We start from the raw sequence: 14,302 nt of genomic DNA, 5'->3' as shown, positions 1-14,302 counted from the left end.
ATGACTCTTCCCAGGAGAGGCTCCCTGTCTGCAGGCAGAGCCCAGCCCAGCCCTCCACACCCCCCCACACCCCCGCCCCTTCTCAGGCCCAGCGCATCTTTCTGTGCAGGACACCAGTGCCCCTAAGACTCCACGGCAGGAACCGCCTTGCTCCCACCAAGGCATCAGAAGAGGCAGGCCTCGGGGTGTGCCTGCCGCTGGCCGGCTGAGCCGCGCTGCCCACAATGAGCGGCCAGGGGGGTCCTTTCTGTTTTTAATTGTAATGTTTAACGTTTCTTTACCGATTAGACTTTCAAAGTGTCAGTTATTGGTCTGTGAGTCTTCAAAAATAATTCATATTGGCTAAATCTTATAAAAATGAATTGGTATATGGGTCGTCTTTCCCTTAACACGTGTATTCGGTCAACGTTCATTTTTCCTTCACTCAATCCCTCCACAAACTTGCAGCATTGGGCAGGGCAGGAGTGGGCACCTGGGAAGCCTGCCCACACACCCCCCGCCTCCCTCGTGTCCTGTGTGCACTGGTCTACATCGCTCTGCGTGTTGCGTGTTGGAATCCACACACCTTTTGTTTGACAAGTAAAAGCTGCAACACCCTTGATGGGTTCAGCTGCTGTGTCTGCAGTTTGCCCCCCACCCTGTCCTCACCATCCAGCCTCAGCCGGACCTCTGCTGGCCGCTCTCCACGTGCAGCCAGAAGGACAAAAAGTCCCTTCTTTTTTATTATTGTTATTAACGGAATGTTTTATTTTTAGCATAGATGTGATGGCTTTTTTTCGATATTTTTTATTGAAGTAGAGTTGATTTACGGTGTCATGTTAATTTCTGCTGTACAGTAAAGCAATTCAGTTACACACACACACACACATATATATATATATACACATTCTTTTTTAAATATTCTTTCCCGTTACGGCTTATCCTGGAATACTGACTACAGTTCCCTGTGCTGTACAGTAGGACCTTGTTGTTTATCCATTCTCTATATAATAGCTTACATCTGCTCATCCCAAACTCCCACTCCATCCCTCCCCCAACCCCCTCCCCCTTGGCAACCACAAGTCTGTTCTCTATGTCTGCGAGTCTGTTTCTGTTTTGTAGATAAGTTCATCTGTGTCATACTTTAGATTCCACATGTAAGTGATATCATATGATATTTGTCTCTCCGTCTGGCTTACTTCACTCAGTATGATCGTCTCTAGGTCCGTTGATGTTACCGCAAATGGCATGGTTTCACTCTTCCTTATGGCTGAGCAGTACTCCAGTGTGTATACATGTACCACATCTTTATCCATTCACCTGTCGATGGACATTTAGGTTGTTTCCATGTCCTGGCTATTGTGAATAGTGCTGCTGTGAACACAGGGGTGCATGCATCTTTTCGAATTATAGTTTGGTCTGGATATATGCCCAGGAGTGGGATTGCTGGATCATATGGTAACTCTATTTTTAGTTTTTTGAGGAACCTCCATACTGTTTTCCACAGTGGCTACACCAACTTACATTCCCACCAACCGTGTAGGAGGGTTTCCTTTTCTCCACACCCTCTCTAGCATTTATTGTTTGTAGACTTTCTAGTCTGACCAGTGTGAGACGGTACCTAATTGTAGTTTTGAAGTGCATCTTTCTAATAATTAGTGATGTTGAGCATCTTTTCATGTGCCTATTAGCTATCTGTATTTCTTCTTTGGAGAAATGTCTATTTAGGTCTTCTGCCCGTTTTTTGTTTGTTTGTTTGTTTTTTTGCGGTACGCGGGCCTCTCATTGCTGTGGCCTCTCCCGTTGTGGAGCACAGGCTCCGGACGCGCAGGATCTGCGGCCGTGGCTCACGGGCCCAGCCGCTCCGCGGCACGTGGGATCTTCCCAGACTGGGGCACGAACCCGCGTCCCCTGCATTGGCAGGCGGACTCTCAACCACTGCGCCACCAGGGAAGCCCTGCCCGTTTTTTGATTGGGTTGTTTGTTTTCCTGTTGCTGAGTTGTATGAGCTGCTTATATATTTTGGAAATTAAGCCCTTGTCGGTTGCATTGTTTGCAAATATTTTCTCCCATCTTGACATTCCCTTGTTTATCGCTGTCCTCCAGGGTGAAATTCACACAGCTTGGGTGCCCACCTCCCGGCCGCACTGGCCTTGCCTGCCAGCTCTCACAGCCACACGGTCTGTGAGCCGTGTTTCTTCTGCCACAGGGCCTTTGCACGTGCTTGTCCCCTTGTGGAAGGCTTTTCCCGCTTTCCTGAGGTCGGTTAAGTTCTGTTCATCCCTCAACTCTCAGTTCAGCCATTATTGCCTTAAGGGGAAAAAGCTGGAGGAAAATGTTTTGGTGCTCATACTTTACCGAGTGTTTTTAGAATAGACTGTTTCATCTTTTGAGGATGACCCTGTTTATCAGCATGAAACGTAGCAGGGAAGCTTCTCTGCTCGGCCCCTGATGCTGCCCCAGACGCTGGTTCACGGTTCATTCTCTTTGGCTCCGTGTGGGGGTCCCCGGGGCTGGCGGCATCTTAAGCCTCTACTTAGTGACAGATCATACTCTTCCTCCACTTTCCTTTGGTTTATTGATCTTTTTTTTTACTGATGTGTAGGTGCTCTTAAATATAAAGAAAATTAGTCCTCCAGCTGTGTAGCGTGTTACGTGTATTTCCCATAGTTTCTTGTTTGTCTTTTGCCTTAGCTCACAGTGTTTTTCACAGAGATTTGATTGGATTTTTTTGAGGTGTAGTTGACGTACAACGTTTTGTTAGTTTCAGGTGTACAACATAGTGTTTCAGAATCTGTATATACTGTGAAATGATGGCCACAGTGAGTCTAGCTGACTCTCCTCACCGGGCACAGATGCAGAATTCTTTCTTGTGGTGAGAACTTCCAAGATCTCCTCTCTTAGCTCCTTTCACGCGTGCGATGCAGTGTCGTTGCTTACACTCGCCGTGCCGTGCCGTCCATCCCCAGGACCTGTTTCTCTTACGTCTGGACGTTTGTACCCGCTGATCCCTCCACCCACATTGCCCCCCACCCCGCCCACTGCCTCTGGCACCAGCCGTCTGCTCTCACACACAGAGGCTTCAAGTCTGTCTCTGACGGCTCTGGGCGGGAGCCTGCCGGATGCCCTCACTCAGGTATCTCAGAGAACTGTCCCATGCTTTCTTCTAGTATTTCTCTGACTTCACTGTTTACGTTTAAATCTTTGGTCCATGTGGAGTTTATTCTAGTGCGTATTGCAAGACCCCCCACTTGGTCACTCTCCAGCTGGTCACAGTTGACCCTGTAGCATGTATTGAGTGATCCGGACAGTGTCCTGTCCCAGTGGCACGTCTGCTTCTGCAGCGGCATCGTTCAGGATGCGGCGTGCGCCGTATGTAACATTGGGTGGGGCTGGCCCTGCCTCCGTGCTTTTGTTTTGTGTAGTTTTCCAGCATTTCGTGTTTGGTTTTCCACGTGAACCTTTACACTCAGTTTGTCTGGCTCTAATAGAACGTGTACTGGGAAGTGTGTTGGGAGGAGAGGTTAATTTGGGGGGATGGGAGTCTGTGGTGTTTAGTCCTTTGTTGCCCCTGTTACTGGACACAAATCACACGTGAAGACGTGGGGTCTTCCAGGACCCCAGCCCCAAGGAGAGAGAGGAGGAGAGTGTGAGCGTATGCCTGCCTGTGAGCGTGTCAGGGTGCGTGTGTGAGCGTGTGTGAGCGTGCGCCTGCCTCTGAGTGTGTCAGCGCGCGTTGAGGAGCGGGTTTCCAGTCACATACGCACAAAACCGAGAGCTGTTCTCGCAGGGAAGTTTTGTGTGTCGGGGTCTAAGCAGAGCATTTCCAGATGGTTCCGTGTGCCCTGGTCCTCAGCTCCCTGCCTGGGCACTGCGGCGCACCTAGCGACAGTGCGTGTTTCTCCGGGTCCTGGGAACCCCACCGGTGCCCCTTTCTCTCTGCTCAGCCCACCTGTCACCCAGCCCTGGCTCCTGGCCCGTCCCGACCTCAGGTGGACTCACTCGGAGCCCCTGCTGTGCCCGCGGCCAGGGCGGCCGCGACCTGTGACAAGCATCCTTGTCGGGTGTGCGCGCGCACGGCCTCAGGAGGTGGGTTCGGTCTCGTTCCCGCTCGGCCCAGTACCCAGGGTGCCCAGAACGATGCGGCCACAGTGTGGGCACTCGCCGCACTGTGTCGGCTGAACGCACCTCCTGTAGAAGACAGGCGGTGAGGGCCCCGTGGGCAGGAGGGGGACAGGCCCGCAGGTGAGTGAGGTCTGTGCTGGCCCCACAGAGCTGAACGGCGCCGACCTGAAGGACTGCGTGAGCAACCACAGCCTGAGCAGCAATGCCAGCCTCCCCAGCGTGCAGAGCTGCCGGCGCCTGCGTGAGCGGAGGGTTGCCAGCTGGGCCGTGTCCTTCGAACGGCTTCTGCAGGACCCGCTCGGAGTTCGCTACTTTTCTGTGAGTCTGATGGGCAGCGGGCACCTCCTGCAGCCGGCCCCAGGGCAGGGCTGGGCAGGGCAGACGTCTCGTCCTCCTGCTTCTACCCCGGGCGCTCAGGCCCAGGGGCTGGAGGGCGCCTCTCTCTGCTGTGAGGGGCATCAGAGCTTCTTGTGAGCCCTTGGAAGCAGCTGCCTGCTAGCCGGGCCGGCTACTAGGAAGGCTTGCTCAGCTCCTAAGGAAACAGCTGGGAAGGCCCAAGTGGTCCCAGTGAGGGCAGCTTTTAAGTTCGCTCCCAGGTAAAGTCTGGAGAGGCGCTTGGCACCCCTGGTTTCTGTGAAAGATGAAAATAAGAATAAAGTGGGAATAATGAAACAGAGCACAAGAGGAGGGAGGTCCCACCGCCACTACTGACGTACCCTTTTCCAAGGATTGTGTGAAGGTTAATCTATGGTGTTTTTCTTAGGATTTTCTAAGGAAGGAATTCAGTGAAGAAAACATTTTATTCTGGCAGGCCTGTGAATATTTTCATCATGTTCCCGCACACGACAAAAAAGAGGTACGTTTCTTCCGGCTGGGAAGTGGGAGTGGTTAAAGGGCAGGGTGATTTGAGCGTAGGTTCACACATAGTGCAGTTTGAAAAGTCCGTGTAAAAATATTTTCACACGATTAAAAAAATTTTTTTCAGAATGTTTCTTAATATATATGATATTTAATTTTGCCTAAACATAGCTTGCATAAATGGCCCTAAAACTTTCAGCACATGTGCTGCCACTCCGTGTGTGGAAGGGGATTTAAGAGAAAACCCTGGGCCATCCTGAGGACGCCCATCCGTACGGCCCCCCTTGCAGGCTGCGCGGGGGCAGGTGAGCCCCCGCTGGTGTGGGTGCTGACCCGCGGCGTGACCCGCTCTGAGGCAGCCTGTGCCCCTCCGTCAGAGGAGGCCTCTTCTGTGCTTCTCACGCTCCGTGCTGCCCGGACCTCCCTCCCACTTTGGCGAGACCACACCATGCGACAGCACCCGCGCCGCCCGCACCCGGATGCCCCCGTAGCAGCAGCACAGCCTCGGTCTTTGGAACATTCAGATTGCGCTTTGACAAAATTTGGAGAGGAGCTGATTTATTGAAAAGTTTCATACTGGCTGGTACTTTTAGTTATTATCCAAGCAAGAAATATTTATTAGGCCCCAAGAAAATGTGTCTCCATTGCCTGGACCCGTGTCAGAAAACACGTGTGTGGTCTGCATGTCCCACTCACGCGCTGTCCCGTCAGCTCTCCTACAGGGCCCGCGAGATCTTCAGCAAGTTCCTGAGCAGCAAAGCCACCACGCCGGTCAACATCGACAGCCAGGCCCAGCTGGCGGACGACATCCTCAGCGCCCCGCACCCCGACATGTTCAAGGAGCAGCAGCTCCAGGTGACTGCCCGGGGCACGGGCAGAGGACTCGGGTCCCGGAGAGCACCCCCCGCAGGCACCAGACTGCGAGGAGAGTGCTGGTGGGACCCCCACCCCTACCCCGCCCCACTCCAGCCCCTGGGCTCCATCTCAGAGCCAGGGTTCAGCAGGGCCCTGGAGCGGGACGTCCCCACCGCGGTGTACCTGACTGTTGACACTCTCCCTTATGCATCTGTGTATCATCACAGGTTCGTGGGCGGTGATATACATAGAGATCGATGGACGTTTGGATTTTTTTCAGTTTTAGGACGTCACTGTGATGAAAAGTGTGCCTTGGACTTAATGTGTTTTAGAGCACATGTCCACTGGCCTTAGCAGGGGTTACTTCTGTTGCTGAGTCATATGAATGAGGTTTAAGAAAATGGAGGAAGGTATTTTCAAGACAGGTCTCACTTCCTTTAGGTTTCCAGTTGCCCTTGGTTTCATTCTTATTTAACAAAGTAAAGATTCTCCAAGAGTGCACCTTGGCTGTCCTGAGGCCGCTCAGACGCTGGCTCTGTGTGGGTTGTTGGAACTGGCTGATCATAAGCACGGCCCCCGAGGGCTGGCGTGTTGTAAGTGTGATCAGACACAAAGGAGCCTGGGCAACAACTCCAGGGGCGATGAGGGGCTTTGGGAACAGGCCCTGCTGCGCGTGCGGCCCGGCGCCGCCCCGCACCTTCAGGGCCAAGTGTCCGGTTCAGTGTGTCACTGGACAGCGCTGTTTCCTCGGCAGATCTTCAACCTGATGAAGTTCGACAGCTACACTCGCTTTCTGAAATCGCCGCTGTACCAAGAGTGCATCCTGGCGGAGGTGGAGGGCCGCCCACTGCCCGACGCGCAGCAGGTCCCCAGCAGCCCCACCTCCAAGCACAGCGTCAGCTCCGACCACTCAAACACGTCCACGCCAAAGAAGGTGCCTGTCCCGGCCGTGCTGGCCCCCCCCAGATGAAAGCTGTTCTGCAGAGATGACAGCAGATGCCCCTGTTGGCTTATCCCCTCACCCGCAGGGAATGCAAGGCCCTCTTAGCACTTGCACCTCCCGTGCGTCTTGTCCGAGGCTCTGGTCAGGGCGGGGGTCTCCAGCTGCCATTTCTGGAGAGGCTGGTGGGGCTGCGCCTCTGGCCTTGAGGGACCTGGACCCTCCCGTGGAGCACGTGTCTTGGCGGCCTGCTCCAGCTCCCTTCCCCATGCATTTCATGTGATATTAAATTAACTTCACACTGTTTCAACGACGTTTTCCGTTTGACGGCAGTTGAATGGAAAATCGAAATCAGGACGGTCCCTGAATGAAGAGTTGGGAGATGAGGACAGCGAGAAGAAACGAAAAGGAGCATTTTTCTCTTGGTCAAGGACCAGGAGCGCCGGGCGGTCCCAGAAGAGGAAGGACCAAGGCGACCGTCCAAGCGGTTCGTGGTTTGTCGTGTGAGGTGGTGGTGGGGGGGCGAGGCCCTCTCGGGGACAAATGAGGACGTGTGGGCTGTGCTTGTGACGTGGCCCTTTGGGGCGGCCTGGCTGGGGAAGCGGGGCTCTAGGGCCCTCTGAGAGGGGGCACGGTGCATTCTAAACCCCCAGGCTAGGGCGCCCGACGGGTACCACCCTCTTCTTGCTTGAGCAGTAATGGGTGCTCTTGGTAGAAAATTTGGAAAATACAACCAAGTGAAAAGCAGAAAATACAGGTGTCCTGCCCTCTGTCCACCCAGACTGCCTCTTGCTTTTCTGCCGTGTGCAGAGAGGTACACGAGCTTTTGTAATTTCTTCAAGAAAATGTGACACCATAGTTTGGGTACCAAGCATTTTCAAAATTGTAATTTTATTATTGTAAATTTTAAAGGTTGCCATCCTAGATCTTCTCTCCCTTGGTTTCTTTCTTGGATGTGGCTGAGAAGACAGTGTGAGAGGGACAGGGACGAGGGCTGGGGCGCGCCGGGAGGGAGGTGGGTGGGCGGGTAGCAGCCTGGGCGGGGTGGGGGGGTGGACGGGGCAGAGAAGGGCGGGGCGCACACTGGGCGTGGGAAGCACGCGCGGGAGGGTTTGGCAGCCTTTTCTTCTCCACAGGCTGTCAGGAAAGGGATTATTTTCTGGGAAATAACCTGCAGGCTCCAGACCCGGGCCCCAAGTTTAGGTTGGGCAGCCTACCGAGGGAGCTTGGAGCACCTGAGGGAGTGGTGCCTGTGCTGTGCCAGGCACTTTAGAGGGTTCATCTCCTGCTCAGAGCCGGCCGCAGGCAGGTCTTATGCCCACTTTGCAGAGGGCAGTGTAGGGAGGCTGTGGGCCTCTGCCAGTGCCCTGAGGCTCCAGGGCCCTGCCTGGGGCGGCCGGTACAGCTATTCTTCCACAAGGAAGGGCAGCCGGAGCTGGGGGTGGGAGCGGTGTCGTCAGTGTGGCCAGGGACGCCCGAGGACCAGAGATGGGGGAGTGCCTGCCTCTCTAGGTCTGTGTCTCCGAGCGGGACCCCAGGAGACCGGGGTCCCCATACCCGGCACGTCTTTAGAGAGCCACCCGGAAAGGCCCTAAGTCCTGACTCCAGGACGCTCCCAGGCATCCTGACTCTCTCGCCTGGCAGTCGGTTGCTTTTGGCAGGTGGGTCAGTGGGGCCTGGGGGCCTCCGTGTAATCAGGCCCCCTGCTCCACCCCCAGGCCCCGGCACAGCGGCATGATCGGGGCCCTAGGCCCTGTGTTTTTAAAGGTCCTTTCTATGTCAGAGTTCTCGCGAGTTTTAGATTGCAGTTAGCTTAGTCAGTGACATCGGATGGCGCGATTGTCAGCTCATTCAGGACTTTACAGGAAGACGGGACGTGAGCCGTCGGTAAAAGATGCCGTAACCGGCTGGCACGTGAAGCCGCGTGTTGAGATGACAATTCCAGATTAAATGGAGGGCAGGGAGGCCCTACACTTGCTTCCGTTTTGACCTGCGATGAGGCAGCGGGAGCCGGGGGGCTGCGCGGCCGCCAGCAGAGCAGAGCGCGGGCCTGGGCGGTGGCTCCCGGCTCCGGCTGTGTGCCAGGGGCGAGGCTGCGCCGCCGAAGGGCCTCCGAGCCTGGCTCCCGTCCTTCGAGCGTGTCTGTTCAGCCTAAAGGAGGTGTGGGGCTGTGGGGGACGTGACCACACTCGGGGGGTTTCTGCGCTTCTGCGTTAAGCGAGCAAGCGTGAAGCTGGTGCCGTTGGGTGTTCTGAGTCCCTGTGTCCCTACAGACCCCGTGCACACCAACGGAGGCCTGGGCCGTCGGGAGTCGCAGGGCTCCATGACCTCGGCCGGGAGCCTGGACCTGGTGAGTCCCCGCAAAGCCGTGTCCCTCGTAAGGGAGCTGTTGCATGGATGGGGAGGGCGCCCCTTGAGCTCTAAGAATATCTCTGGGTTCATTTCTGAGACCTTTAGTTCCCGTTCAGGCACGTTTCTCTGGACGCCCACGGGAGCAGGCAGGTACTCCTCTTCGTCTCAGCACCTGCACGTCCCGTGAGCTCAGACACCCCTGTGTCTCTGCCTGTGCGCTGGGGGCTGTGCCGACAGGGCTCTTCCCCGCCGGCCCCTGCTGTGGGCCGGGGGCCCGGGTCCTGCCTGGCCCTGCGCTCTCTCCTCACGCCCCGCTGAGTTGCTTGTCTGGCCCAGTTTCCAGTTAGGGGAGGAGGCACTGGGCTCACCTGCTAGCTGCTTTGCTGTCGTCTGATGGCCATTTTGGAAAACCCTATTGTTGCCGGCCTCCTAGCCACTTGAGACGGTCAGGCAGTAGTGAGTGTGCATGTCATTCTTCTTCAGTTATCACAATACCAGTTAGAGCCGTGAGGGTGGACCACGCACCAGTCAGCCATTGATGCCTGACGAGCATCCCAAAACCCAGTGGCTTAAGACAAAGGACATTCATTATTGCCCGTGCCTCTGTGGGAAGGGCATATTTGGGGCCATTTTGCAATCAGTCTACCACCTGCAAACTAGTTTTCTGAAGTAATATTTGGGAGAAAGAGATTTTCAGACCCTCGGAGGACAGAGTGGTAAGGAAGTGACAACCAGGGCAAGTCGGGCATTAGAAGGAGGCATGCGGGGAGCCGTCTGTAGCCAGGAAGCGGTGCTGTAACTCAGAGACCCAGAGGTCTGGCACGGGGCGCGCGGCCGCGGGCTGGCCCCGGTCCGGCTCCTGCCCCGAGCACGTGGGAGCCCTGCTCCGCGCAGTGGGGAGGGGCCGCCTCCCGCTCCTGCCCAGTCCACCCGCAGCGCAGGCATCACGTCGCAGGTGCTGCCGCGCTGGAAGGCTCGCTTCCCCATCCTGCAGGCGTGTCCCCCGCCGCAGGGCCTGGCAGTGGGACGGGTGGGCTGGGCCACATCCCCCGCGCCGGGCAGAGGTGGTGGGCGTTCTCTGGGCAGAGGGCACCCCAGGCTGCAGGCTGCCTGCAGGGCGCACCCCCTGGCAGCCCCGCAGAGGAAGGAGCTGAGACTCCCCCGTGCCCCTCACACCTGGCCTCCCCATGCCGCCAGCTCCTCGTGACCTGGGGGCCAGGGTCTGAGGGGCCTCACACCCTCAGGTGTGTGCCGCTGCCTCTGAGCCTTGGCCTGGCCGTCCCGGCCCCTCTCCCAGCCTCTTCCCTCCGGCCCACCTGCTGTCTGTCCGTCCATTCCTTTCGGAAAGGCCTTGGGCCTGTGAGGTCGGGCAGAAAGAGCCAGAAAGGTGACCAGAAGCAGCAGAGGCTGCCTGCCTTGTCTGTCCCCGGCTCCTAGGCTGAGAGATGGGCGAGGCAGCTCCTCTTCCCCAGATGGCCTCAGTGGGCTCTGCAGGGTGACTCCACGTGCTTCCGGGTCAGGGAGGCCAAGACCGGACCCCCGAAAACAAAAGTGGGAAGGCCCATCCTATTCTGGTAGGAAAGCTAGTTAGCATGGCCCTTGTAAAAGTTTAGACTCAGAGGTTGGAGGCTGGGACTGCAAGGACGGTGCCTGTAGTTGAGAGGGGGTGGCGCTCTCTGTCAACTAGCAGCCCCACAACGTAGCGGCCGTGTGCACACAGCGCACTGTGCCTTTATCGGAACGTGTCTGCATTGTGGAGCTGGGTGTGCACAGGGAGCCACACTGCTGGGCCCCCCACGCGTGTGCAAGCTACGATGGCCCTTCCCCGGGGCCTCCCCGCACTTTCCCTGACCTTTCGCCCGCCCCCATGTCTCCCTGCCCCCCAGCCAGAGGCCTGCAGGACCCTGGCGCCCGAGAAGGACAAGGCCGCCAAGCACTGCAGCATCCAGCTCCCCGACGGGACGGCCTGCGTGGTGCTCGTCAGGGCGGGGCTCTCCATCAAGGAAGTCCTGGCCGGGCTCTGCGAGCGACACGGCATCAACGGGGCTGCCGTGGACCTCTTCCTGGTGGGCGGGGACAAGGTACAGGGCTGCGGAGACCGAGGGCGTTTCCTTTGGGGGCGTCTGCCCTGTGGGAGATCCTGCCGGTGGGGGAGCCGGCTAACCTGTGTGTGTTAACCTGAGCGTGCGGGTTCCCTGCCGCCTTGGCCTGTGTTGGGCCTCACGGCCGACTCTGCTCTGTGCTCCATGCGTGTGGCGGGGGTGGGTCCCGAGAGCGCCGTCTCGCTGCGCAGAACCCTTTGCGGGCTCACAGCAGCTGGTCAGAGAGCTGAGGCCTTCTCTCCGGCTATGGTGGGCCACGTTCGAAGCTGCACTTTGCTCCGTGCAGCCGTGCGCCCTGGCTCCCACTGACGCCCGTCTCTCTTCCTTTCATGTGTTCCGTAGCCTCTGGTGCTACACCAGGACAGTAGCATCTTGGAGTCTAGGGACCTGCGCCTAGAAAAACGCACTTTATTTCGGTAAGAGAAATGCAATTGCCATTTTCGTGAGGTTTCCAGAGCCACAGGCTGTTTCTGACCACTTGCCCCGCTGGCCTCCGCTCTACTGGGGGTGCCGGCACCCCCACTGTGAGCTCAGAGGGGCAGCCGCACGTGGCCCCAGGCACCCCGGGGGCCAGAGGGTCACGCTCCCCGCCTGCCGGCGACCACGGCAGGGCTACACCCGGGGCAGGGTCGACCCGTGGGGAGGGGCCGCTCCTTGTCGGGTGTGACAGTCCTGGCTCAGCCCCACGAGACCCTAAAGAAGCCCCCTGTGGGCTCTCTTCTCGTGCAGAACCTGGGGCTGCCTTGGTGATGCCCATGGGTGCCATGCTGCTCTGCTTTTGAGACGGAACGTCCACATGACAGTTGCCACGTGTTTGTGGCAAACGTGCTCCTGTTTCTCCCCCTCCAACCAGGCTGGATCTGGTGCCGATTAACCGGTCTGTGGGACTCAAGGCCAAGCCCAGCAAGCCGGTCGCGGAGGTGCTGCGGCCCGTGGCGGCCAAGTACGGCCTGCGCCTGAGTGAGCTGGTGGCCCGGCTGGTGAGTGAGCGACATGGGGCCCCTGGGCCCCCGAGCCGCCCGCAAGCTCAGCGCTGCCTGCTGGGGCCCAGCCTGTCCCCGTTGTCCGCGAAGCGAGCTGTGGCTGGCGTAACGGGAGGATGCCGTGGGGCCGACCCAGCGCCTGTGTGCGGCTTCTCCACCCAGCAGGCCCTGGGGAGGACGTTGCCGCTGCCCTCCTGTTTCCCGCCCTTTGGTGGAAATGCTTGCTGCTTCTTCGTACCTTGGTCGTGCCCTCTGGGATTTGGGTTGGTATTTGAGATTTGGGGGTTTGGGCCCAGGGAAACCAAGAAGAGAAACAAATGAAAACCTTGCAGCCTCCCGCCGTTTGCAAATCTGATCGGATGACGGCACGCGGTGGCGTGCGTGACCCGATCTGCAACAGCCTGTCGGGCATCCGCTGCTTCGCCGTGCAGCTTCCCATAGGCCGTGGGTCTGACAGCTCTCTCTGGTGTTTCGGAGCCGGGCCGTCGGGTTCCTCCGTGCATGGGTGAAGCAGGGATGAGAGCAGAGTCCCCGTTCCTACAGCCGGAGGGTGGTCCCGCACCTCCACACGTTTGCTTTGAAATGCGGTGACTTATGACCCATTGGCCTGTGTTCTCCTTTCTTTAGAAATTATACTTTATCAGGGCTATGATTTCAAGTATTTTAGGATTTTTATTTTCTCTGAAATGGGCTCCAGAATTGTTCAAGACTTCGACGTAAACAAGAGGACCAGTTAAATTGTTTTCAGACTTCCCGAGGGTAACCCGAAGCCCTCCGCCCAGCTCACTGGGGGATGGGGGTGCCGTCCTAAAGTCTAGAATACGCCGAATGGAGAGGGACGTGGCCTGGGTTCCATGTGGCCTCCCTGCTCGTACTCTGTTGAGATCCTAAGCGATCCTTAGTCCCCGTGCCTGTTTCCCCATCTGTAAAGTGGGGTGAGTCATGGAAGCGTGCTCGTGGGGTCGCTGGGGGGCTTCAGTCCCAAAGGGCTGGCCAGTGGTCGGGGCTCCTTCCCCACTGGGCTGCTGAGGCCTGACCGGGAAGAGTGGTCCAGCCGTCTCAGGGCTCGGGGCCGGGAGAGTCACGGAGGGTGGTACGGGGCGTCCTGTGGATGGGCTGTGAACGTGTGGCTTTCCTTGGACCCTCCTGCTGACCCTCCTTAGTGAACTGTGGGCTGCGAAGTCGTGAGCCAGGCAGGACCCTGCTAGCCTTGGTCCGTTCCGCACTCGGCCAGAGCTCTGTCTGGGCGTTTGGTCGCTTAGCAGTTTAAGAGCCAGGCTACAAGTTCAGATTCTTTCTTCGACAGAGGGTGTGGGTCCTGAACAGCAAGATAGTCTCCCCAGGAGAGAAGGGCAGGGTCCCGGGCCTCAGATGCGCCTGCTTCCTGCCCACAGGGGGGCATCTCCCCCCTACTCCCACGCCTCCTAGTGCATTGAGGACCAGTGAGGTGGGCTTGAGGTCCCCTCCTCCAGGTTGGAGGTAATGCTGAGACTCAGGCCAGCTTGACTTAACGCCTAAAAGCACCCGACTTGTGGACGCAGGTGGGACCGGCTCCCACCAAGCGCTCCTCCAGCCCCGGGGCCTCGACTCGGCCCAGTGCTGCCAGCAGCCGTCACTTGGGGGACGGCCCCGTCCCGCGGGCTCCTCCCGGCGCCTGCGTTCCAGGCAGGCCTGCTGGCGCTTGGGATCCTGGTTGTTGCATGTCAGGCGTCTGCGGCTGGCCCTGCCGAGGTGACAGGACCTGGGGTCACCTGGCGCGTGACTCCATCAAGCCTGGGATGGTCCTGCTGGCCGATGCGCCACACGCAGTTGTTCCGGAAAGCTCCAGCCTGGGTGAGCCGCTCATTGCACCATCTCTGCCTCTAGAGTGGAGAGAAGGAGCCCCTGGACCTCGGAGCCCCCATCTCGAGTCTGGACGGACAGCGGGTCATCTTGGAGGAGAAGGACCCCTCCCGAGGGAAAGGTGAGCAGGGTGACGCTGCCCGGGTCCTTCCGGCCTCCTGGGTCCCTGGGCTCGGCCCCCCGAAAGCTCCCGGCCCTGCCGCCCCGTGGCCTCAGAGTGACACTGCAGATGGCCTCACTTGGGTTTAGGGTCTCACGGGGCCCGG

The 14,302-nt window shown here is 58.0% G+C and overlaps 1 protein-coding gene across 2 annotated transcripts in view; it reads left to right on the top strand.

Moving 5' to 3' along the window:
• RGS12 (regulator of G protein signaling 12) overlaps positions 1-14,302 on the top strand; it is a 90,239-nt gene that overhangs the window by 64,401 nt on the left and 11,536 nt on the right. For both annotated transcript variants that reach the window (XM_065877403.1, XM_065877404.1), the window contains exons 4-13: positions 4,253-4,422; positions 4,868-4,960; positions 5,674-5,817; positions 6,572-6,751; positions 7,091-7,244; positions 9,031-9,107; positions 10,996-11,190; positions 11,554-11,627; positions 12,065-12,191; positions 14,061-14,166. In XM_065877403.1, the coding sequence (XP_065733475.1) occupies positions 4,253-4,422; positions 4,868-4,960; positions 5,674-5,817; positions 6,572-6,751; positions 7,091-7,244; positions 9,031-9,107; positions 10,996-11,190; positions 11,554-11,627; positions 12,065-12,191; positions 14,061-14,166 (1,320 nt within the window). The remainder of the gene's footprint in view (positions 1-4,252; positions 4,423-4,867; positions 4,961-5,673; positions 5,818-6,571; positions 6,752-7,090; positions 7,245-9,030; positions 9,108-10,995; positions 11,191-11,553; positions 11,628-12,064; positions 12,192-14,060; positions 14,167-14,302) is intronic.

Source organism: Phocoena phocoena, chromosome 5 (genome assembly GCF_963924675.1).
Source record: "Phocoena phocoena chromosome 5, mPhoPho1.1, whole genome shotgun sequence".
NCBI lineage: Eukaryota > Metazoa > Chordata > Mammalia > Artiodactyla > Phocoenidae > Phocoena > Phocoena phocoena.
This window is presented reverse-complemented; position numbering and strand designations above follow the sequence as displayed.